This window comes from Macrotis lagotis, chromosome 3 (genome assembly GCF_037893015.1).
Source record: "Macrotis lagotis isolate mMagLag1 chromosome 3, bilby.v1.9.chrom.fasta, whole genome shotgun sequence".
NCBI lineage: Eukaryota > Metazoa > Chordata > Mammalia > Peramelemorphia > Peramelidae > Macrotis > Macrotis lagotis.
Window position 1 is genome coordinate 12060472 of NC_133660.1, and position 25517 is coordinate 12085988.

The window sequence follows — 25517 nt, forward strand, 5'->3', positions numbered from 1 at the left end:
AATTAGATGTCTCCAACCTATATATGAAGATGGTTCAAGGTTTATTAGAAAATATAACAACAAAAATATCCATGTTTAGTAACCTGATAATAAATATAAAGTAAGGCATACAATGGGAAGATATATGCACACCAAAGCTATCTGCCACCATGAAGGAGATCTTCTATATTGTCAAAAGATCAAAGAAATTCCTTGTGGATGGCAATGTCTTCCTAATGTTTCCCTTTGCAAATGTTATTGTACTAATGCATTGATTACTAGAATACTGCAAAACCTCCTAGAACAGATTTGTAATTCCTCAAACTTTGACTTCTTCATGAATCTAGGAAATGCCAAGTTAATGGAAAATATCTTACTAAGATTTTAATACCTATTTGGATTCATGTTCTTTTGAATGTGTTCAATAGTAAGGTATATCTGGGACAGGTAACACAGAATGGCTTATTCTCCCAATACTGGGAGAAAGTGATGAATACTTCCATCATAGGAGCCCAATCTCCTGTGGTAAATTTGGGAGAACATGGACAAGAGGTCTCACAGCATGCAAGTCTTTATTGAAGTGAGAACTCCTGCATCTTTTTGACCATATATACTTATGACAGTTTTGGAAAGAAAGTTGGATTTGGAATCAGAGTTCCACCTCTAATGTTTATTGCTTGAGTGATCTTGAACAAGACAGTTTGACTTTTAGGGTCTCAGTTGCTTCATCCTTAGATCTAGGGAACTAGACATGACCAAGGACTTTGATATCAGAAATACTTTACTTACTAGATTTTAAACAAGTGTGGTAATAATACCTATAGAAACAGTCGGCTGGCTACATCTTTGTATGGACTGCTTCCAGAGATTATGGTTTCTTAAATAAGGTCTTAAAAAGGCAGATTAATGAGGTTTTTCCCCCTTCTATAAGCATGTAAAATATCTTACCGAAGTATTCAGTAAGTGGAGAGTCACTGAAGGTTTTTAAATCAGGGAGGCCCATTGCCAGATCCAGCATCATTTTAGCACATTTTTACTGATGTTTTGTCCAAAGCATGCTGTGAGATCAATGAGGAAGTGAATGGTGCAACCAATCAGCTTGCTTTTTAACTAAACCATTGAGAAGGGAACTAAGAGAAAAATCATTATAGGACCTACTATATGACAGAACTATCTTAAGCAATTTCTACAATTTTATCTTATTTGAACCTTACAATAACTCTGGGAGGTGGGTAATATTATTATCCCCATTTTAAAGTTGAAAAATCTGAGGAATAGGGAGTTTCACTGATTTGTCTGGAGTCACACAGCTTTTAAGTGTATGAGACTGGATTTGAAATCACTTCTCCCCATCTCCAAGTCCAGAACTAGCTGACTCTCATTTACAGTGGACTATGAGGAACTCAAAATAAGTTTTCTAAGTAGCTAATTGGTAAGGTTGTATTTGTTTTTGGCCAATTATTAAGCCACAAATCTTTTTCATCAATATCCATACTACTCTATTAAGAATACGTTGAAGGGGGTGGCCAGGTGGTGCAGTGGATAGGGCACTAGCTCTGGAGTCAGGAGAACCTGAGTTCAAATTCATCCTCAAACATTTAGTAATTATCTAGCTGTGTGGCCTTGACTTAACCTCATTGCCTTGCAAAAGAAAAACCTAAGAAAAAAAAGAGTATGTTGAAATTCTGCTAGGTTGAGTGAAACATGGTTATTTCTCTTTTTTCCCCATTCCAATTTTAGAATGCTATAACAGGCAGAATCATAGAGACCGTCAGTTGTCCTAGCCACAAAGTGCAGTATGTATACATTTATACATCTGTATACATATATATATATATATATATATATATATACATATATACATATGTGTGTGTGTTCATGTGTGTAAAAATATATATTTTTATGTGCATTTGTATGTGAAGATATATACATATAAACTATATGGACCACTGTTAGACCAATTAAGTCAAGCTAAGACTGTTGCTATTCAGTAATTTCTCAGATGTGTCCAACTCCATTTGGGGTTTTCTCAGCAGTGGTTTGCCATTTCTTTCTCCAGTTCATTTGACAGATGAGGAAATTGAGGCAAACATGATCTAATGACAGGTTCAAGGCCAGATTTGAAATCGGGAAGATAAGTCTCCCTGACTCCAGTCTGGGTTCCACTTTGCTACCCAGCTGCCCAATGGTCAGCTCTCATAATTAGAAGATGTAAGTAGTCCAGAAATTATATAACCTTTTTAAAGTTTTATAAGGTGCTGTGTATGCATTATTACACCCCCCTCCTTACAACAACAAGTGCTTTGAGACACTGAGTCTGAGCTGGAATGATTTAACCATGGTCAAAGAGTCTCCAATTAAATTCATGACCTTGGAGGCTTTTAGCACTTTAGTGTTTTGTGGTGGTTTCAAATATATGAATGAAATGGATTTACATAAGATTACACTGGGGGCACATTTCATTCCTGTGTGGACAATTTTCTGGTGATTGTAGTGGCTGACATTCTCTCCTCCAGAGGCAGAACACTTTCTACACAGATAAGCAGAGAGATTTTCCAACATACTGTATAGGCCTAAAGTACAAGAGAATCCATGCTTAGCTTTCCCCCCCCATTCTCAGCATCAATTTTTTCCCCTTTGAAACCTACTTTTATTGGCACTAGGGTTAAAAGAGTAGATGGAGAATCATGTTATATAGTGAAGCAAATTTGTCATTCTGTATCCCAATGGCTAAAATAAAGTCCACTAACATCAGAAAGACAAAGAAACGTAATTAAAATGCAAAAGGTTTTGATTTATTCTTCTGCCGGCTAGATTTATTAGACTCAAGGCAGGGAGCCTAGTTCAAATTTTGGCTCTAATATTTATGCATAATGTGACCCTGGATCTCATTTCATCTTTCTAAGATGCAATTTCCTCAGCTGAAAATTTTTAGGATCATAGAAATAGAGCTTGAAAGATCTTGGATGCCATCGGGTCTAACACTTTAAATATTCTTTCCACTGTACCATAAACCTTTTCTTTTGCATCCAAGGCCATCTCCAGTCATTCTGATCTATATCTTGCCACTGGATTCAGATGGCTCCAGAGGAGAAAGTGAGCCTGGTGACTTTGCACAGCACCCCCTCACTTAAATCCAATTCACTTACAAGTCATGGCATCACCTTCCTGATGTCATGGTCCTCTTTGAAAACAAAGGATAAACAAGAATACTCTTCCCTTCAGTTCCTTATCTCAGTAGAGTTGTTTTAAGGCTTAAAAATGAAGCATTTTCAGGAGATTCACAAATTAGATTGTTCAGAGGAAGGAGAGCAGAATGATAAAGGGTTCTAGCAATATATAATCAATAGCACTTGCAAAACTTGGAAATCCCTAATCTGGGAAAGAAATAAATAGAAGATATGAAAACTATCTTAAAATTTGCAAAGAATTATTAAAGCGATAATATGATTTGAGAATTAGAAGGGGTGAACTTTCTCTCCATGTTTATCTAGCCCAACTCATTTTGAAGGCAGTGAATGAATGTAGAAAATATGGAAAGACTAGCAAAAAATGGTGAAAAGCAAAGTAAGCAGAACCAAGGGAATTTTGTAGACAATAATAGCAATATGTTTTAAGAATGACTGAGCTATACTAATATCAAATTCAGTTCTCTTTCCATGACACAGTAATGTTTTGTCTCAGAGAGCAGAAATAGAATCAATGGGTAGAATTTACAAGGAAGAGTATTGGAACAACATAAAAAAAAAGTTTTACTAATTTGTATTGGGGTATTAGACATGAAATTTCACTGGTGCATAGAAGTATCTTTAATTTAATCTTGCCTGTTGCACTCAAAGTTACGCGATTTCCCTAGGGTCACAAAACCAGTATATTTCAGAAGAGTTTTATCATCAATAGATGTTTGGTAATTTTCTTCTTCAACATTGGTAGAACAGTTCTATTGTTTCCAGACAATATTTTTACCTCCTGATTTCAATACTCCATTGGTTAAGATCACCAGTGACAATATGTTGACTACAATGGAGAATTCAGGAAGAATGAGGTTATGTTTTGGACTTTGATGCTGGAGGGCAGCCAACTTCCTCTGGGAAAGGTCAGCAGCAAAAGGAAACACCAGAGGGAACTGAGTTTCAGGTCTTATCAACTCTGACAGTCTTCTCAACAATATTTTTCTGATCTTCCTGATTTTGATGCCTCCTCTATCCAAGACACAGTTGGTTCTCACACTTTTTGTTTCTCTCATGAGCTGGAGATTGGTTAACCCCTAAAGTAAGGAGTTGCCTATTTCAAAGAGACCTGAAATTTCTCTACCTGGTGTTGAGGAGCAAATATGGATCTTGTTTTATTTTGCAAACAAGCCATGAGTGACATCTCAGAGCATGAGAAATTATTCTGTCATGACCATTGGCAGGTTGAAATATAGCAGAATCATCTTTTTTTATGATATAGGTTATAAGAGCAAAAGAACAAGAAATGATTTCTAAATTTAGGTCTTAGAAAGGCATTTTTCTTTTGGTCTTGGGTAACTCTTGCTTACTTTGGGAAATAAAATAATCAAATCTGGTTTGAATTTTACAGTCCTCTATCATCCCTCCCCATGAATCATTTGGAAAGTTTATCCCTACCTACAAACAAAAAAAAGTTATATAAAAAGAAAATTAGCATCACACTGACAGAGATACCACCAAAGCATGTTTGCAGTTATAGCCTTAATGGATAGAGGGCTACAATGAATAGATAGTCAGCACTAAAATTCCAGAATCACACTATACTTTTGCAAATACCAGTTTTATGATCATGAACACTAAATATCTAAGACTATAAGTTTTAAGTTACTCATCAATCATCATCTATGTCAATGAAGAAAATCCTGATATTGGAAATTCCTTCACTTCCCTGCCTGGGGAGGTGGTCTTACATGAAGTTAGATGTTTAGGTGCTTAGATTACTGAGTATGAGGTCAGGAAGAATTGCATTCAAATATGGTCTCAGATATTGTGTGACCCTGGCAAAAGTAACTTACCTTTGTCTCCCTCACTTTCTTAAATTATGAAGTGGAGATGAAAATTGGACCAAGGTAGGTGTGAGGATAAAAATAAGACAATATTTGTAAAGAACTTTGCACATAGTAGGTGCTGGCATTATAGTGCCTGGTAGGTGCTTAATAAGTGTGTGTGTCTTCCCTTCCCCTCACCCCCTTCATGTAATCTTACAACTTCTCCCCCATTACCTTATTACTGATTCAAACAAGTAATATAACAGCCCTGAGGTTAAGGTGTCAGAAAAGACCAAACTAAGAAGTTATAATCTGTAAGCTAGATCATTTTCAGATGATCTAGGAAGATTGCCAATAATGGGTGAGGGTAGGAAATATGGACAGGTAGATGAAACTCAAGATTTCATTTTATCATCATCCCTGCCCTTCAAATACTGGATTCCCAAATGACATTTGATTTCTAAATGAAGAAAAAGAAGGGGGGGAATAAACCCTAGTTCAATTTCAAGAATTGGCTACTAATGTAGAAGAGAAATAATCATTTTTCTCATGTGACAAAAGATATCATGTAGAGATCCAGGCACTGGATAACAAGGACCCTCTGTAGGGACTATGGCTCAAGAAACAGTGGTGCATATTGGCAAAAGTCCTAGGCTTGGAATCAAGAAAACGTAGATTCATGAGCTGCATCTTCAAAGAATTATTTGTAAGAATAAAAAAGATACTTAATACATACAAAATTATCATGAGGAGTCCATAGGTTTCACCAGACTACCAAAAGAGTCCATGATACAGAAATGCTAACTATCCCTGAATCTAAGATTAGACTTGTTCCAATCTCTATTAGTGGAGGGAATTTCCAAAAAAAAGTACTCCTCTAAACTAATGAAAATATGGAATTCTAGATTATGAGTCTGAGGAAACCTTAAAAGTCATCTCTTCCAAATCTCTCATTTTATAGATGAGGAAATGAAAACAGAGGATGCCTAATGACTTGCCCAAAGTTATATAGAAGCAGAACAGATTTTAAAACCATGATTACTTACTCCACACAAATACTGACAAAAGAATATTGTCATGGAGGGAGGGGTAGTATGGCACCTTGGAATAGGTTTTGGACTTGTGTTCATATTCTTTCTTACCATATTCATCATATTAACTCATGGGTCACTCAATGTATCAAAAACTAAACCCTTTGACCCAGCAATGCCACTACTAGGTCTATTTCCAAAGATGATTAATGGGGTGGGGGGAGAAACTATATGTTCTAAAATGTTTATAGCTGATGGCTATAGAACTAGAAATTGCAGTTGAGAAATGACTAAACAGGTTGCAGTACGTGATTGTAACAGAATACTGCTGTGCTATAGGAAATGATAAACTCAATGAACTTAGAAAATTATGGAATGATTAGCAAGAAATGGTGAAGAGCAAAGTAGAACCTTGAGAATATTGTAGACAATAACGGCAATATTATTTTAAGAGTGACTTTGACTGAATAAGCTGTTTATAAATATTAGATTATCCACATAAGGCACAAAGATATCCAGAGAAAGAACTAATAAATAGACTTATAGAATAATCATTTTTACATAGACACATATGTGACTATACACATATGCATACATTTATATGTAATTACAGTTATGTATTTTATTGCATTGTGCATGCTTATATATGTATATGTATAAAGATATGAATATGTAATTATATATATATTCATGTGTATTTATGTATGGATATGTTTATATATACTTATATGTGTGTATCATATATAGCAATAGATAGAAAGACAGAATATTGATGATAGAGATGATAGAGATGATAGATATAGATGACAGACAGATAGAGATGATAGATAGGCAGACAGATATAAATGATAGATAGATAGATAGATAGATAGATAGACAGATGATAGAAAGAAGTAGATAGCTAGAGAGCTTTGTGTCTAATGATAGCCTTCTCTGAATTGGGACAGGAAAGGAAGAAAAAAGGATAAAAAAATTTTCATGATAGTTTTTATTATCTATTTAAAGAAGTACCAAGTTGTGCATAATGATACGCAGTTTCATGTGCAATCATTTTGTTTCCTTATACTTTGTTGTGGTTATTTTACTATTATAGGCTTCCTTTATTCCATAAATTAAAAATAAAATAATTTTTAAAAATCCTTCAGTTTCTTAATCTGTATAATTTAGCTAATAGTACACAACACCTATTTCACAGGCTAATTTTGAGGAAAATGGGTTGTATACCTTATAATGCTTTTATAAAGGTGAGGGAACATTTTTGTTGTTTTGTTTTCTAGTTTGGAACAATAGAATATGACTATACAATAATTTCAAGTCAACAAGCATTAATTTTAACATTTAGTATTTGAAACTTCTATTTGGCCTTTTGAGCATTTTAATGATTAAGCATCTTAAAGTAGGTTTCCTTCTCTTTACTTGCAAGCCCTTCTGTGGCATCCTCCTGTTTGGCCCTTTTATGAGTACCATAAGCTAACAGAGCAAAATGAGCCTGGGAAGATCCAAAATTTTAAACTGTTTTCTAGACTAGTTATTTTTTTGTGGGTTTTTTCCTGTAAATCTTTCTTTTGAATTAAAATTCTCCTGGGATGAGTGGAAATAGCTTTCAGCCTGATCAGCCTTTGTCCTGGCCTGCCTTAAATCGCTACATTGCTTGCCTCTGTTTATGCTGATAAAATATCTATTTAATAAGCTGGAGTGTGATTTCCATAATACTTTTTTTCAGGTTAGTGTGAAAATATGTCATAGTAACTGTCATTTACTAGATTTTTGTCATTGGAAAAAGAGTTGAGCAATTTGTACCTTTAGGTTTTAAATAATTAGCAAGTAATTATGAAATTCCAACTTGAGAATGGGGACAAGAAAGTTATCTGAGCCCCATAGAAACCATTTATCCAGAAGCCTTAGACCAGAGAGATTGATCTATAATTTTACATTGTTGTGTCTTCTGTTTGCTTATTTCGTTCGTTGGCTAGTATTTGTTTTGTTTTGTTTTTTAAGTTTCATATAATATAGGGAAATAACATATATATAGCATAGCAAAATACTAATATTTGTGTGTGTGTGTGTGTGTGTGTGTGTGTGTGTGTGTGTGTGTGTGTGTAGCATAGGGAAATAATAGATATCCTCAATAGTAATTTATGATTCTATTTACCAGCAGAAGGAAAAAAATTAAAACCTTGTCCATAAGCTTAGAGATTTTTATTTTGGGGATTTTGCTAAATTCTCTGAACATTCTTGAGAAATGAAGCTCAGGTTTTGAAACTCTTTAAAAACACCAGAGTCCTGGTGATGATCATAACCATAAACATGCCTACCATTTGACTCTCCCATGGACAAATTGCTAATAGCAATCAATTATTTAGTATAGGAAATGAAAATGAAGGGAACGGAATTTTTTTAAGCGAGGCAGATAGCTTCTAAACCTAGCAAATAGATAGAATGAGAATCACCGGATCTGTTCAAAACTCATTTTAACTGTAATCTCTAGGATCCAGGTCCTTTTCTGGGATTTCCAATAGTTCTGTTCCTTCTGTTGCACCCTCCAGCAAAATGTAACCTACTTGAGGTCAGGGTCATTTTTGCCCCTGGGAAAACTTTATTTTTTAAACTAGATCTGATATTTCTTTAGTATGGGGAGCTAACTACTTGTAAAGAAAAAGATTTCATTGCAGTTATATAGGCTTAGAGAATTGCTGAGGAAGTAGCTTGTCCAGGGTTATGCAGTCAATCCGTGCCAGAGTTCTGGGATGTGTGCTCGGGGAGGCAGAGGATGCAAAACCTCCCTCAACACAATGAAAAGTAAAAAAAAAAAAATGATAAAATAAAATAAATATAAATGCTTGCTCATGGATTTGTTTTTATATGTGTAATCAATATGATTCCAGTCATTTTCATAGACAAAAACTGGATAAGTGTATTTTAGCCACAAATACAGGGAAAGACATGAGGTGAGGTAGTGGAGAGTTGTGCCTCACCTCAGACTGTGCAATCCGTCACATACTGGATTAAACACTCACACTAAGAGAGTGGCTCTTGCTATTTCTTTGTATGTCACCGGCGTAATGTTTGTAGACATTATATATTATTATATTTGCTCATTTTCCATAGTTTTCAGCATGCCTTTCATGTATGTGTATGAGATAGTTTGTATTGCTGATCTTGATTTCAATCCTGAAAAGCCATGGGGTGAGACAGTCATTCCATTGACCTCACTGCAGGGGTCAGCATAGGCTACCTCTATTAGGATCATATTTTGCAAATCTTGATGCTGTTTCTCCCTCCTCAGTCATGGAGCCCACCACACGAAGCTCTCTCAGGTAGAGATTAACCTGGATTTTTCTGATGCTGAGGTCAGCACTCTAGTCACTACAGGACACTGCTTCTCAATTATTGGGACACAGTAGGTGCTTAAAAGATGCCTTTTGAATTCTTCAGGAATAGAGTGGAAGTTTTATTTATTTGATTTAGGATTGCATAATAATGTTTTAAATATATATATATAGTATGATTTATCTAACTATATGATATATAAGAATAGTTAGCATTTACATAATTTGCCATTTTTGTTGTTCAGTCATTAGTCATGTCTGACTCCATGACCCCATTTGGGATTTTCTTGGCAAAGATACTGGAGTGGTTTGTCATTTCCTTGTTGAGCTAACTGCAGAGCTAGCAAATGACTGAGGCTAGATTTGAACTCGTCTTCCTTTCTCTAGGTCTGAGACTGTCTACACTGTATACTTCACAAATATTTATCTCATTTTATGCTCTCAATGGTTCTTTTTGGATGTGAAGACTGAGACAATGTCTAAGTAAACTACGCAGAGTCACATAGTTAGAATAGTCTTTTTACTATTTCACTATTTTCACACACACACATACCTGGTCCACATATATATACATAAATATATATATATATATAAAGGGGTGTGTCTGTATATAGTTATATATGAATACATATACACATTAATATAGGAATATACACACAATGCACTATATTGTTATATGTTTACACATGCAAACATGTGTGCACACACATATGTTTATAAATGCATGTGTGTCCATATATGTGTAAATATAAAGCTATTCAAATCATAAATATTTTGACAGTGGTGATACAGGAAACTGATTCACCCGTCAGGCAGGAGTATTTTTTCAGCTTCTGAAGTGATGTTAGTGGAGTGACAGATAAGCAGGAAAAAAATATTAAGAATCAAAGAGGATTCAGACTGTAAATACTTGTCTTTCACCAGTGACTAATATGAAGAAATGGAAGTCAAGAACCTTGTCCATGTTGGCATTCTCAGTTCTATGTGAAACTGGTTACTGAGAAATTGAGGGAAGATTCATAGATTCTCTTTGGAGAAATGAATAAAGAAGTTGCAGTTGACTTGCTGTCTTGGTGGATGGGTCAGAGTCATCCACTGTCAAACTGTGAAGCTCAAGACTACAATTATAGAGCATATACATGTGGATACGTGTGTTTACATTCACACACATGTATCCATGCACACACACTGAGCCATATAACCATGCACATTGGTATGAATGTTTTTATATTTTTAAGTTTAGACCAGGTGTATGATTTCATTTGTATAGGAAAATCCAGGTGGTTTTCCAATCCTACCAAGCATCCTTAGAAAGTTGTTTGGGGACCGCTGTGAAGTTAAGTGATTTTCCCAAGGTCCTATTAGCAGTTTATGCCAGAGATCAGACTCCAAGTCAAAGCCTCCTGTTGCTCAGACCAATCCTCTATCCACTAAGCCACCCTGCTTCTCATATATATGTGATAAATGAATTTTTAATGGTGTTAAATACTTTTACTTTTCTATGTTTACAGATGAACAAGTTCAAAAACTTCCAACTCTTCTCCATTGTGCAGCAAAGTATGGCTTAAAGAATTTGGCTGTCCATTTACTTCAGTGCTCAGGTGCAACTTGGGCATTGAACATTAGAAATGTAGAAGGAGCAGATCCTGCACATATCGCTCAAAGTCAAGGTCATGGGGAGCTCAAGAGAATCTTTGAAGAATTTACAGTGAGTTACGAATGGGTCCAAATATTGTGTTTGTGTTTATATATTATCTCTATGTGGAAATGTTGCTATTCATCTATCATTAATAGGACTTTGGATCATTTTCCAGTAAAAGTGGATGACTGAACATGTAAGTCTAATCTTTCCCATTTTAACTCTGTTCCACATTTAACCAAATACTTTTACCAGAAAAGTTTAGGAATAAAGTAAATTGTTAACCTTCAATGTCATCTTATTAAAAAATATTGAATTTTCTATGTGTTGTAGTCTGCTTGTTAGAGGTAAAAAAAGAAAATTAATTCAGCACTTACCATTTGCCTACTACAAATTGTTACTGGATTAAAACAAATGATTAGAATATATACGAAAGCTAAATATAGTAACACTTTTTTGACTCTGATAGACATAAGCTGATTAAGGAAAGAGAAGAAAGAGAAAGAGAAAATAGGGAAGAAGGAAAGAAAGAAGGAAGGAAGGAAGGAAGGAGGGAGGGAGGGAGGAAGGAAGGAAGGAAGGAAGGAAGGAAGGAAGGAAGGAAGGAAGGAAGGAAGGAAGGGACACTTAACAAAGAATTAATTGATGATTAGTTTTTTTGTGTATGATTGTTTTCAATGATCTCCCAACTAACTTGCTGTCTGAAGTTAGTCTCACTCAATGCCTAACCCTCAAAGGGCAGCTGTTCCTTTTAAAAAACATTACAGTGTCTTTAAGAAAAAAAAGCTCTTAAACTCTACTACATCAAATTTCTGAAATGTAAAAGAATTCTTAAACATAACTGTGTGGAATATTAAACTTTATTTCCAAATTAGTCTTCATTTTACCAATAAAATCGTGGGAGGTAATTGACATAATGCAGAGGAGTTGTTTTCCTCCAAGTTCTTCAACCTTCCCCCAACCCTGAAAACTAAAGAATTATGTGCCAGATATAAAGTGATTAAATCTGAATCTATAACATAAGAAGACTGAAAGATCCTACTGCATGAGGTTAAAAAAGTTCATGAAATAAAATCTGAGAACTGAAATAGAGCCTTATGCTTCACAGTCTGGCAGTGGCTTTCACTGAACAATGGATCGATAAACAATGACAATAAACCAGTTACATTAATTCCTTTTTCACCTTTCCAAGGAGAAGTTTTAAGTCATCCCATCCTCTGCAACTGGTTTCTGGTATAATAAGAAGACCAATGTGATAAGGTTCTTGGGTTCTGTTTCTTCATATTGGTTAATGGTGAAAGATTTAACATACAAACAGTTAAATTAACATCTAAACCCTGTCTGATTCTTATTATCTTTTTGCCCCTTATCTATCACTCCACTCCACTCCACTCCACTATCTATCACTCCATTACCCTCACTTCAAAAATTGAAAAAAAAGGCTACTATCCAGGACTGGAAGGGACTTCATAGTTTCATGAATTCATGTAATGCCAATGGTCAGAATACTGACCAACATTCTGTTGATAACTTTCCCTCTATTTAATAAGTTGATCCTCCACTATTTAGCATTAGTCTCTTGCTTTCTAAGTCCTTTCCCTTCACTCTTTTAGAACTTTTGCATCCTGAGGTTTTAGACTTAACCGATAAAATATTTCCTGGTGTAAGTTAAATTGTTGTGCCTTTCTAGAGTCCCTATGACTACAGGTTGTTATGCTCTGCCAAAACAAAATTCTTTAACATATTCTGCCATGTCTATTAGGCAGCTGAAGAATTTGGGCAACTATCTGATAGCAGCAAATGGCTGCAGCTGTTGCAAGGGATGGCCACCGCAGCCAATTCCATGTATCCTCAATTATTTTGATTATCCATAATTATGGGTGTAGTCCTTTTTGTTGTGGTTATGTTTTGCATTTTAGTCACCAGATTATAGCAAAGATTTCTTGAAGTAGTTTTGCGTATCTGCACATATTTGACTTTTGCAACAAAACAAATATATGTGTTTATATATATATATATATATATATATATATATATGCTGCTTAGTGTATCTGAGAAAATGATTGCTTTACTTAATAGTAGTTCTTTATTAAAAATAAGGAAAAAAATCTGAATTTCTTCATTGGAGAAATATAAGAAATGGACATTGTCATTCTACTATAAACTATAAAAAAGGAAATTAATTCATTTGAAGTCTTTTATATCTTCTTAGAAGAATGGCATAATCTTTAAATGTTAATGAAATATTTCCTTATTAGTACCATATTGGTATATTATGTACTTTTTCCTACCATTTATAATCAAACTGTTCAAATGAAAAATAAATATTCAGAGTTTACACAGAAAATTAACTAATACAGGTAAAATTTATGAAACCTTTCACTGCAAATTAATTCAAACCAGTTAAAAACAGATAGTACTTAGAAACTGAAATGTACCAATAATTCATATTTCTACACTAAAAAAACCTCAAGCCTACATGAGCCTTTAGAAATATGACATTTGTTCAATTGAACTGTGTTGAATTAGAGAGTTAGGAAATAAACAATTTGAAAAAATATCTAGAAAAATTGAGTTGATTTTAGTTGGAGAAGAATCTGATATAATTTAATGTATGATTGAAAGATGCTTTATCTGAGGGAAGTGCTTTTTCAAAGTTACATTTTGTTCTCCAGACTCAAGTACTCTTTTAAAAAATCAAACAGAAAACAAGTGGGGTTTTTACATTCTCTCACTAGGTCAGGTGTGTGACTGAAATAGTTATTATCTTTTATAGAAAACTATCTTAAGGTCCTGATATTTCCTCTGAATGTGTTCATTAAGACAAAGTCTATGGAGGCATAGACCATTCTCAAAAAGATTATAAAGAAGAAAAAGCATATATATATAAGTTGATTCTTGCTAATATCACCTTGGCTGCATTTGGGGGAGGTGTTGTCAGGAAAACCTGTCAATGACCTTATCCATTCATTTGAGGTCTTCCCCTCTTGACAAGTATGTCATATATATATATATATATATATATATATATATATATATATATATATATGTATGTAGTTAAGTACAGTTCCCTTTCCTTGGTGTATCTTTCTAAATAACATCACTTCTCATCAATGACTGAGCTATTACAGTTAATAATTGATAATTCATCATCAGTGAGAAAAGATTACTAAAAACATCTGAAAGATTTGGTCCATTTGACATTTTTGTCATAAACCTGATTTATCTGACTTTCACACCAAGTTTCCTACAGAGTCCATTACTACTTAATGTATTTTTTCACTTCATTTGTATGTTTAAGTATGAGAGAGGTAATTTTCCTAATCAGTTTATGCTCTAAACTCACATTTCCTTTGTATTGTTTGGCTCTTTCTTTACCAAGGTGATTAAGAGGATAAGATGGTTTCTGGTCCTCTTGGCTGCCATTGTATGACAACCATTTGCTTCACCAGTTTAAACTGAGATACCTTAAACAGCAATGAAACGAGCTCTCTGGACTATTTTGTTTACCTTTTTTGAAGAAAACCTGTAAACTGCTTTTCTATTTAGTTGTTTTTTTTAACCTTAAGCAAATTATTTCAATACATATTCTTTCCTTGGTAAATGCACTTGTTTATCTTATATTTCTGTTCTTTAAGATAGAAAGAGTCAAACTTCTACTGAGATCCAAATTTAAGCTATAAGTAGCTTAAATTTTTCTAAACACAATAAAACTTTATTTTTAATATAACAACCTTTCTCGGCTCACGGGTTGTCCAAAAAGAAACAATAGAAAATCCATACCAGAGTTTGCTAATCCCTGTTTTGGAGTGTCTGTAAGTTTGTAATCTTCCTCACTTCCAGTTTGTTGTTTTTTAAAGAATGTTTTATCTGCCTCTTTTGTTTAAAATTCACTTTTTTAGGTATGTAATTTTGGTCTGTGCAATCACTTCTTTTGTATCAGCTTATGGGTTGACAAAGATCACATTAAAAGTAGCAATCATTTAATTAAGGTTTGTAGGAACATGGAATAAGAGAGAGATGGCTCATGGCATCTTCTTTCTATTTTTCCTTTTCTGCCATATTTCCACCTCATAATGGAAAAGAAAGGCATTACCTAAAACTTGGAGATACCGTTTTTATCCTTGGACTGCTGGACTAAAGACAATTTTTATCACCCAGGTGGCCAATCTTACAACGATAAGTAAGCTTCTTTGGACTTGGTTATTGTGTTTCTTGAACAACAGACACAAGGTCTATCACCAGACCTATATTCAAAACATCTCTATCTTTTGAACCTGCCAGAGCTTATATTGATATAGTCTTATATAGTCTAGATCACCTCCTTGCACTGATGAGTCAGCAGAGTAGATTTCTAGTGGAGAAAAACTACTTAGATGAGAAAGGGGGAACCTTCCTAGGAAGCCGCTGAAACTGGTTACCAAACTCTTAGGAGTTGTGTTCTAGAGATTATATATTTTTTGGATACTGATTTTATTGACCAACATATCAGTTACTCTTCCTATCTGTCCTCTGCAAACTTGATATCATCCAAGTGGCTTATAAAAAGTTCAGACAAAATAGATCATAGGAGAAAACACAGAGACATTCCAATAAAAGACTTCTGTTCAGGTTACTGGCATTTCATTAATCATTTTCTTGGATATAGCTAATAAAGGGATTTTTTAAATTGATATTTTATTTTTTTAGTTACATGTTATGAAAGTTTTTCAACCTTCATCCACATGCATATGCACATTTTTATGTTCCATAATTTCCTTCCTCCCTTCCTTCCCACCCTCTCCTCTCAATGGTGAACAGTCAGGTGAATATGGTACATCCACATTTTTGTTTAATGTATTTACAGATTAGTCATTTTTGATATGAGGCATTAGGATTAAGGAAAAAGAAAGAAATCCATGAGATAGGAAAAAATACATTAGAGAAATTTTTAAAAAGTGATTGGGGTGTTCATTCAGATTCTGTAGGGTTTTTTATATTGTTTTATTTTGTTTTTCTTATTCTGGATTGTCCATAACCAGTCTAATAGGGTTGACCTAGCTCTGTGAATGCTGAGAGCATTTACATCCATCAGGGATGATCATCTCACAATGTTGTTATTAATGTATACATCGTTCTCTTGTTTCTGCTCTCTTCACTCGACATCAGTTCCTGTAATTCATCCCATGCTTCTCCAGAGTCTGACCATTAATGGTTTCTTATAGAACAGTAGTATTCCATAATGTTCACATACCATAACTTATTCAATCATTCCCTAATTGATGAGTATTCCCTCAATTTCCAAATATTTGCCACCACAAAAAGAGCTGCTATGAATACTTTGGAACATGTTGGATTTTTCCCATTTTTATGATTTCTTCTGGATATAGATCTTAGTATTGGTATTGCTTTGTCAAAGAGTATGATCAGTTTAATTGCTCTTTAGGCATAGTTCCACATTGCTCTCCAGAACGGTTGGATCAGTTCCCAACTCCAACAACAATGCATTAATTTCCCAATTCTCTCATAACCTCTCCAACATTGATTGTTATCCCTTTTTGTCACTTAGCCAACTTGATAGGTGTCACATGTAACCTCATAGGTGTTTTCATTTGTATTTCTCTAATTAGTTATGCTTTGGAACATTTTTTCAATGATTACCTATAGCTATAATTTCTTCATTTGAAAACTGTCTGCTCATATCCTTTGACCATTTATAAATTGGGTAATTACTTGAAACCTTATAAATTTGATGCAATTCTCTGTGTATTTTAGAAATAAGGTCTTTTTTTTCAGAATCCCTAGCTGTGAAGATTGTTGCCCAGCTTTCTGTTTTCCTTCTAATTTTTGCAGCATTGGTTTTATTAGTGCAAAAACCTTTAAAATTTAATATAGTAAAAAGTCATCCACTTTGCAACTTATAATCAACTTGATCATGAATTTCTCCAATTTACACAGATCTTATTTTAAAAAAAAAATTGACCAGGTATATTTTAATGGTTTATATTAAATAGGTATAGACCAAGATAAATTTAGATAATCCATTGTTACTATTATTATTTTAAATCATTGAACCTATAAATATATGTTTATATTATTTACATATTAAACAAATACATGAAATAATCATTTTCATTTGTTTGAAAACTTAAGGTTTGAAAAGTACTTTTTTAGAAACTCTAAGAATCTGTTTCTGGGTCTAGACTCTAGGATAACAGTAACAAGAAAAAATGTTTGATGAAAGGAAGTTTATTATATTTGATTGGTGGTCAGTTGACACTACTGGTAGTTGCTGCTCTGTCACTAATTAGACATGTGACTTTGAGCAAGTCATTTAATTTCTATCAGCCTCAATTTCTTCACATGTATAATTATATCAGAAATTCTTACCGAATTACCTATGAAAGTTGAGATCCTCATTATTACTTTTACCTGAAATGAAGTTATAGAGAAATTCACACTTGACTCTGGCTTCAGAGATTCATTGTAAATCTAGACCATATACAGGTCACATGTTCTGATACAATTGAAGAAAATTAGTTTTTAAAAATATTATATGTGTGTGTGTTTGCCCCTTTCCCCTAGTTGTATTTAAAATACTTATCAAAAATGATTAAAATGATATTCAAATTAGCTTTTGTGGGTTGGTAGATATTATCGTTGACCCAAATGAGATACCAAAAGCTTTGAAAGATTTCTTCCAAGTAAGTTGAATAAAAAGCAAGACCTATATCCCAGATTTCCTTGCTTCCAACACTGTCCCAAAGACACACTGAAATTCCAATGGAAGGGTCCACTTACATTCTGTTATAATTTAGAAAAAGTGTAAATGTAAAGATTGCAAAAGAAAATCAAGAATTTTAATTATAGCTAGAGTGTAAAGTATTTGCTATGAAAAAATAAATGATTATTGAAATGAATCTTAGAGGTGGGAAAGTTACCATTTTAGTAATTTCCTTCTGCTTGACGCTAAATGATCTTTAAAGAATGACTCCATCATGTCCTGGGTAGATAATTTTTCTTTCTGTGACTCAATTTGCTATTCTTTGACCTACCCATGAGGAATGAATGCCTGAAATTTCTATGTACTCAGAAAAAGGTATTTTCAAGTATGTGTGATTATTGCCCTCTAGTGGCTACCTGAGAGATGATGGCCCCCAAATCTTGAGATGGATGGGGGTGGTTGGGCTGAGGAGGAAGGTTGCAGGAAGAAGAAGCCAAAGCATTACTATTTTGACAATGATAATGTGGCCTAAATAATTATGTTCATCATGTTTGATGAATAAGGTTGGTTAAATAGTCAGCTTGCAATGATCTTTCTCTTCTCTGCATCTTTCATTTTTTCTGTCCTTATTGCACCATCAGCCCTTTATTTTGCAAAAACACATACATGATATGGATTTATTTTCCAGCTGTGTGTATCGCACACTTTAAATAACATACTTTGTCTTAGTTCTTTCACTGTGAATCTTTCCTCTCCAATTATATTTAGGTTTTTGTGGGCAGGAAGCATGTTTCATTTCTCATCATATCACCTAGTTCAGGATTAGATAAATAGTAGGTATTTGCTATGAATACATGTAGCTTAATGATATAGAAATAAATACAAGATGGAGAAGCAGATGTGATCTTGAAATCTTAATTTTGACAATGATCTCCTCCTCATTAATAACCTTAACTAAGGACTTCTTTGTTTTAGACTAGTTTCTCTGACTAGAGAATTAGTGAGAATTTCAGAAAAGAAACTCCTAGTCTAGATTTAGGGACTCAGTTCTTTTATTTAATAGTAGCATAATCAGTATTTGATTGCTTCATGGCTTATGCCAAGAAAGAATTCAAGATAAAGGACACCAAGGTCAAGTCAAATCAATGATGTGCCTTCTGAGGATTATACTGAAGATGCAAAAGAGAGGCAAAACTAGTCACTTATTTCAAGGAAATTACAGTCTAATGATGGAAATTACATTCAGACAACTAAAGTACATGTTTGGTGTGAGCAGACTAACCTCTGTTTTTAAAGAAGAGTATAGAAAAAAATCAAAACATGTGCTCTCATTCATATATATATATAATATATTTATGGATTATATATTATATATATACATACATATACAGAAATATTTTTGGAAAAGAAAGTAGAAGGCTTATAGGCTGTAAGTGAAGAATAACCAATTGATGAAAGGTCTAATAACTCCCTTGGTATCTACTCAATGTCAAGAGGTATGAAGATCAAGAGAATGGAAATGTTGGCAGAACCACTATAGAGACATTAGTAGGAGATTAGTATAAGAAGCATAGTTCTAGGTAGATTATAGTGTGCATCATGGGGAGACTATCTATATTAATGAAATTAAAGTTTCACAGAAGTAATAAATACAGCCTGCTTATCCCAAAAATCTTATTATAAATTTAAAGTTTGCCAATTTGGGGTACAGTTAGGTACACAGTAGATAGAGCATTGGCCCTAAAGTCAGGATAACCTAGCTGTGTGACCTTGAGTGAGTCACTTAACCTTGTTGCTTTGCAAACCCCCCCCCTAAAAAAGAAGAAAGAAAATCTAAGCTTTACTCGTTTTTTAAAAATTTAACTTACAATAAGAAGAGGTTCCAAATTCTCTCTTTCTGATGGCAAGTTCTTACAAGCTATTGCACTAGGCCCTTCTTTTTGTCTTTCTGTTTTTCTCTAGAGCTACAATAAAAATAAAATTTAATCTTTTTTTCCAGATTTTTATCTAGACCAAACTAGATTATCAGAGAGTTGCTTTTAATATCATTAGTTGAGCTGTATTTGATACAGTATGTTCCAAAAGTCTTGGTGCAGGTTTAAGGTATTCAGCTTTTAATACAGTTCTATAATTGTTATGAGTTTGTGAAAATATAACTCAGATGGGTAGACCTGAAACTTAAAAGAAGGGCATTATATTGTTGCATCCTGGAACTTAGTAGTGGAGTAGAAAAATTTGAAAACTATTCTCATTATAACAAGTATTTTTTCCCTGACAAGTGTATAATGTTTTAATGCCAATTGCTATATTTAATGCAGAGATAGACATAGAATTCTTAAACAAACATTCCTAAATTTTAAGGACTAAAGTTCAGATTAAATTAAATGCTTTGAAACATTAATCATTTAATTTTATTTTTCACCTTATTCATCTGAAACCTAAGCTTCATATGTTTTGGTTTTTAGTGAAAATGAACACTGTGCATTTTCTTCTCAAGTTGCTAAGTTGTAGTATTTTGTTCTGACGAGAATATTTTTTTAATAGCCAGAGACCATTTCAGAATCCTTTCATCTGCATTTTTTTTGGCAATGTTGAAGGGGTAAAAAAGACAATACACCTCTGTTGAGGCTGTCAGGGGAATTAAATAGTTTAATTTCATATCCTACTCTTCTCCAATTATGTAAGTAGTATAGAATTATTGGACATATAAATGGTATTTATTATATTAACTCACTAATAGTGTAATTGTCTGGTTACATGATGATACTGACTCATTTTAAATTTGAGAATTATAACCCTTCAGGATTGGAACAAGGCTTCAGATACCTTCAGGTTGGATGTACAATTCTAGATAAGTTAGAATCAGATGAAGAGGGTTGATTTTATCTGAATACATACTACTTAATCTATGGCCATGTTTCTGTTGTTCACATTAAGTCAACCACAAACTGTAAATTCTCAGGAGACAAGAGAATGCATATACTGTAAAATTTCTCTTTCCAAAAATTTTCCATTTCTCATTATGATAAGCTTATTAATTTATTCATCACAATCATTTCTCTGCTCACTAAGGCATAGACTATCTTAATCATCCTAATATCTGAGTACTAAGCACTCTACTTAGTAACTAAAGAATAGAATAGAACAGAAACTGAAGAATAGAACTAAAGGGCTCTTGACCTTGAGGAGACTTAGGTCAAATAGGAAAAAAGTCATTTCTATAAGCTTATTTTGTTGGTGCTCTCAGTGTGATGTAGCCAATTTAAATTTGTTTCAAAACATTGTAAAGTTTTCTCTTTGGCTGTTTTAAAAAAATGTGATTAAAAATGCATACTCTTTGTGAAAGTACTTGGTGATAAGCACAATCTTATATCTTAAGTCTGTGTTAGAAGTCATACATAGACTTTCCTTTTGCCCCTAAGTCTTTTTCCTACTTAAGTTAGCATATACATATATATGTATGGATATGAGTATATATGTGTATGTATATATATATATATATATCCATATTTTTACCATATTCCCTTTATGGATTAGATAGGACTTGATAGGAAAGTGTTGATGCTTTGGGTAATATGTCCTTGTTACTTGAACTTCATTCATTGGGAAAGGGAGTACTATATTTTCCATTTTTAGTAAACTTTTTAATAATAAGCATTTCATAATGTTTTAAAATATTGTTAAATCTTTTATACCTTTAAGAAATATTTGTGCAGTCAGTCTGTATCAACAAAGATGCAGAATCCTGTGAATATCTTTTTCTTCTTGTTCTTCTGATAGTACTCTCTAGTTAGCATAGCCTTATTAACCTCTAAGGTTGATAACCTGGATAATGGGAAAGATGATACTACCATTAATTACTTTCAAGTCTTGATATGAGTTAGGTTTGGGAAGACAGCGAAACAGTGGGTTATTTTTTGGACATGTTGAGTTTGAATTCACGCATTAGAGATGGTCAGCAGTGGACAATGAGGGACTGAATATCAAGAGACTAGATCTCAATGTATCTATATCTCAGAATCATCTGCCCAGAGATCATACGTGAACCCATTCAGGGGAACTGATATGAATAGAAGAAGGCACAGGTTCATAAGAGGAAGTACCAGATACTCCTCTCCTCCAGGGAGAAATTTAGATATTTATATCTCTATGTATGTATATAGATATATAGATATATGTATGTGTTTATGTGAGTATATATTTTGTATGCACCTAACCATCCATCTATCTGTATATAAGTGGGTATACACATAACCATATGTGTGTGTGTGTGTGTGTCTCATCTCCTGATGTATCATATTCTAATTCAAGACAAAATAGCTAAGAGACCATAAATAACCTTGAACTTGTCAGCCTCAATAGAAAGTGGTAGCAAATGTGCTAGTAAAATTTTATATATTAAATCTTAAGTAATCAGAAAATGATAAAACTTTAAACTGGAAGAAATAGAATCAGATAGGGGTTGTTCTGAAAAGCTTCTTGGAAGCATATTATTAAAGCTGACTTTTAAAAATATTTTTCAAAGCATTTATTAATCACCTACTGGCTGTCTGACACTGTTTATTTAATCCTCACAACAATCTTAGGAAGTGGGTAGAGGAATTGAAGAGTGCATCATAGGTCAGATAGATGGAATGTCAGTAGCGGGGAGAAGCGAAACCTTTATCAGGATTTGAAGATACTACAAGAGGCAGATTTGTCTAACTAGGAATTATCCTTTTTTGACCTTACTAGAATTTGCTATTTACTCATTTATTATACATTGATGCAAATCCTAACCATATTTTATGACTTAGAAAGGTTTTTCAGGTATCCAACTTTTTCGCTCTTTACCCATCAAAAACTTATCAATGGTCACATACAAAATTCAATAACTATTCATGAATACAATGAATACACTAGCAAGAAGCAAAACAATAAATGCCTTGCTGATCCAAATGGGCCCTGAACTGCCCACAGACCTCAGTTTGTATATATACCTATTTTGGAGAGTTGTCTGAGCTTCAGAGAGATGAAGTGTCTTAACCATGATCACACAGCTATTCAAGTGTCAGAGGTAGGAACTGAACTCAGATCTTTTCCAGCCACTCAGTGTCAGAGAAAGACTTGAACCCAGATCTATTAAACTCATAGTCCAGTCCTTTCTTATGTCCAGCTGCTTCTCATTGACTGACTCAGAGTATTACTTTCTCTCCTATGCCTACTGCTTCTCCTTGGCTCATTACCAATACACAAAGTTTCAGAATTGTTTCATTTTGTTTTATATTGTAGTTATACAGCAATTCCTATGAAAGTGATTTTGAAGGCTTTAATGATCTATAAACACGACTTGAATTTGAAATTACAGCCAACAAAGCTGAGACTACCTTGAGAGTGGTATAGTGTATTAGACTAGGGAGGGAGATGATTCTCCTGCTGAATTCTCTATTATCAGAGTATATCTAGCATATTAGATTTAAGTTCTGGGTGTTTCCTTTAGGACAGACACTGATAACTTGGAGCGTATCCAGAGTAGGACAATGAAGTTAGTAGAAAGTCTTGAAATATTGCTTTTTGGAGAAAACGTGAAAGAAAACATTAACATGGACACAATAAAAAGTTGTTTTGTTTTTTTCTTTTATTTGGTTTTTAACAAGAGGCATGATTTGTCACGTGACTGAAGTATTAGATTTATCCTACTTAACTCTGGCAGTGGTGGGGGGGAAGAACTAAGAAAAGGGGGGGTAGAAGTAACAGAGAGAAAAATTTAGACTTGAAGGGAAGAAACTGTGCAACAGTAGAGTTGCCTAGGCATGAAGTAGACCACTTCAGGAAGTAGGGTAGATATCTTTAAGAAAAGGTTGAGAGGAAAAAATGCTTTCCTCATCATACTGAGAGGAAAGCATTCTCTAGGCAAGGGTTATACTGGATGTCCTCTTGGGTCACTCTTACTCTATGTTTCTGTCTCTCTGATTTTGATAAAACGCTGAGCAGCTTTCCAAAGGCAATGCAGTCTATGTCCTCCTGATCAGTTCTGGGTCCACCTACAGTACCCGGGAAAGAGATATTTTTGGATGACCTAACTCAAATGTGCCGCACATCTGATCCTATGTCATACAATCTAGGCAATAATAATATTTATTTAGCACTTTTATATAGCACTTTAAATGTTTCCAAAGCGGTATGAATATTATATCATTTGGTCATCCCAACAATCTCAGGAGTTAGATTTTATTATTATCCTCATTTTACGGAAGAAAAAATTGAAGCAGGAAAAAAAATTAAATTTCTTGGCTACAGTCAAACAGCTAGTGCCTTAAACAGGATTTGAACTCAGGTCTCCCCTATTCTAGGGTCAGCCCTCCAATTTGATCAGCTGCCAAAGCAACTCACATCTTTTGTGTACTTTTTCCCCCTTGTATTGTTAGATCTCACTCTCAATTTGAGGAATTAAAGATCTCATGGGGGGCTTTCGAATATCTTGGAGTTTGCACAATACTTTCTGGAGGACCACCACAACAAGAGGGAATCCATTTTCTTTTTGCACTCTGGATCAGGTATCCTACAGGACTGGAGAGTACCTTTGATGAATACAACTCCCTGTTTCCAACCTTCTTTGATGATAATAACTGGATAGTTAGCAAGAATCACTAGCCTCTGACTGCTCAGACACAGTCTAAACAGTCTAAAGTTGATAATATAACCAATGCTTGCTTTTCTCAAATCCCTGTTATTTCATTAGGGGAGTATGTCTATGTATAGAATTCTAAACACATGGGTGTGTATATATAATCAGAGGAGTTTAGAGCTGGAGGGGACCTCACAAGATGTTTCCACATGATACTCCTTGGCTTATATCTAATGGAGTATTGAATATGAATGAATGTTTTTAGCTTATCTGATGGGTCCCATAAAATGGTATCTCTTGTTATCTTGGAATACACAATGAAACCAACTCCATCATTAAAATAGCTCCAACCTGACCTGTTTAAATATGCTGCTACTGTAATTGGTCAAACTGGATAATTAAATTTGCAAACTGTAGTATTCATTTTAATTCTATAGTATTCAACAAAGATCATATTCAAATTTCTACATTCCTTTACTTTGTCGTTTCAAAGGAATATCTAAAATGATGGTTCTCCATGAAATAGAAAGAAATTTGCCCTTATAATATTTTTAATTTAAAAAAAAACCAAAGGATCTTTCTTTTTTATTATTTGATGAATTAGAATAGCATTGTTTATTGGCTCAAATGCCAATCTTAGAATCAGATAGACTGGGATTCAAATCCTTCCTATTATACCAACCAATCCTGCCCTGGCCAAGGTTGTTCCTTAAGACTAAAAATATTAGATCAGGTGCTGACTTGCTTTGGGAAGAAGGAATTTCCTCACCTAGAATCCCCTAAATTGAGAAAGAATCAGGTCCAGACACAAAACAATTTTTATTTTAGTTTCTAAGAATCATTTCACTTACATTTCATTTTTATGTTCAAAATATTATTGCTAATTACACTGAAAAGATAGAGCACTGTTTCTTCTAAATTACAGATCATGTGAATGAGTTAAGTCCTATTGCTGTGTGATCTAATTTTCTTTTCGGAATAAAGTCCACATTTTTGGAATCTAAATTAGATGAAAAATATGTCTGCTCTCTATTAATATTATTATTTCTCATTGCTTTTTTCCTTGTCTTAATCTGCCATGCTAGACTTTTGTCCTTACGAATTTAAACCTTATTTCTCATAAGAAGTCATGTATCACAAAATGTTTATCTGGATAAAGAAAACATACCAACAGGGAAAAATCCAAAGATGTTGATGTTTTATTGTAACACTTCAATATATATAAGTCAT

General features: G+C 33.8%; 1 protein-coding gene across 1 annotated transcript in view; it reads left to right on the plus strand.

Moving 5' to 3' along the window:
- Window positions 1-25517, plus strand: part of BANK1 (B cell scaffold protein with ankyrin repeats 1) — a 485960-nt gene that overhangs the window by 267592 nt on the left and 192851 nt on the right. Inside the window, exon 7 of the mRNA XM_074228107.1 lies at window positions 10850-11046. Within this exon, the coding sequence (XP_074084208.1) occupies window positions 10850-11046 (197 nt within the window). The remainder of the gene's footprint in view (window positions 1-10849; window positions 11047-25517) is intronic.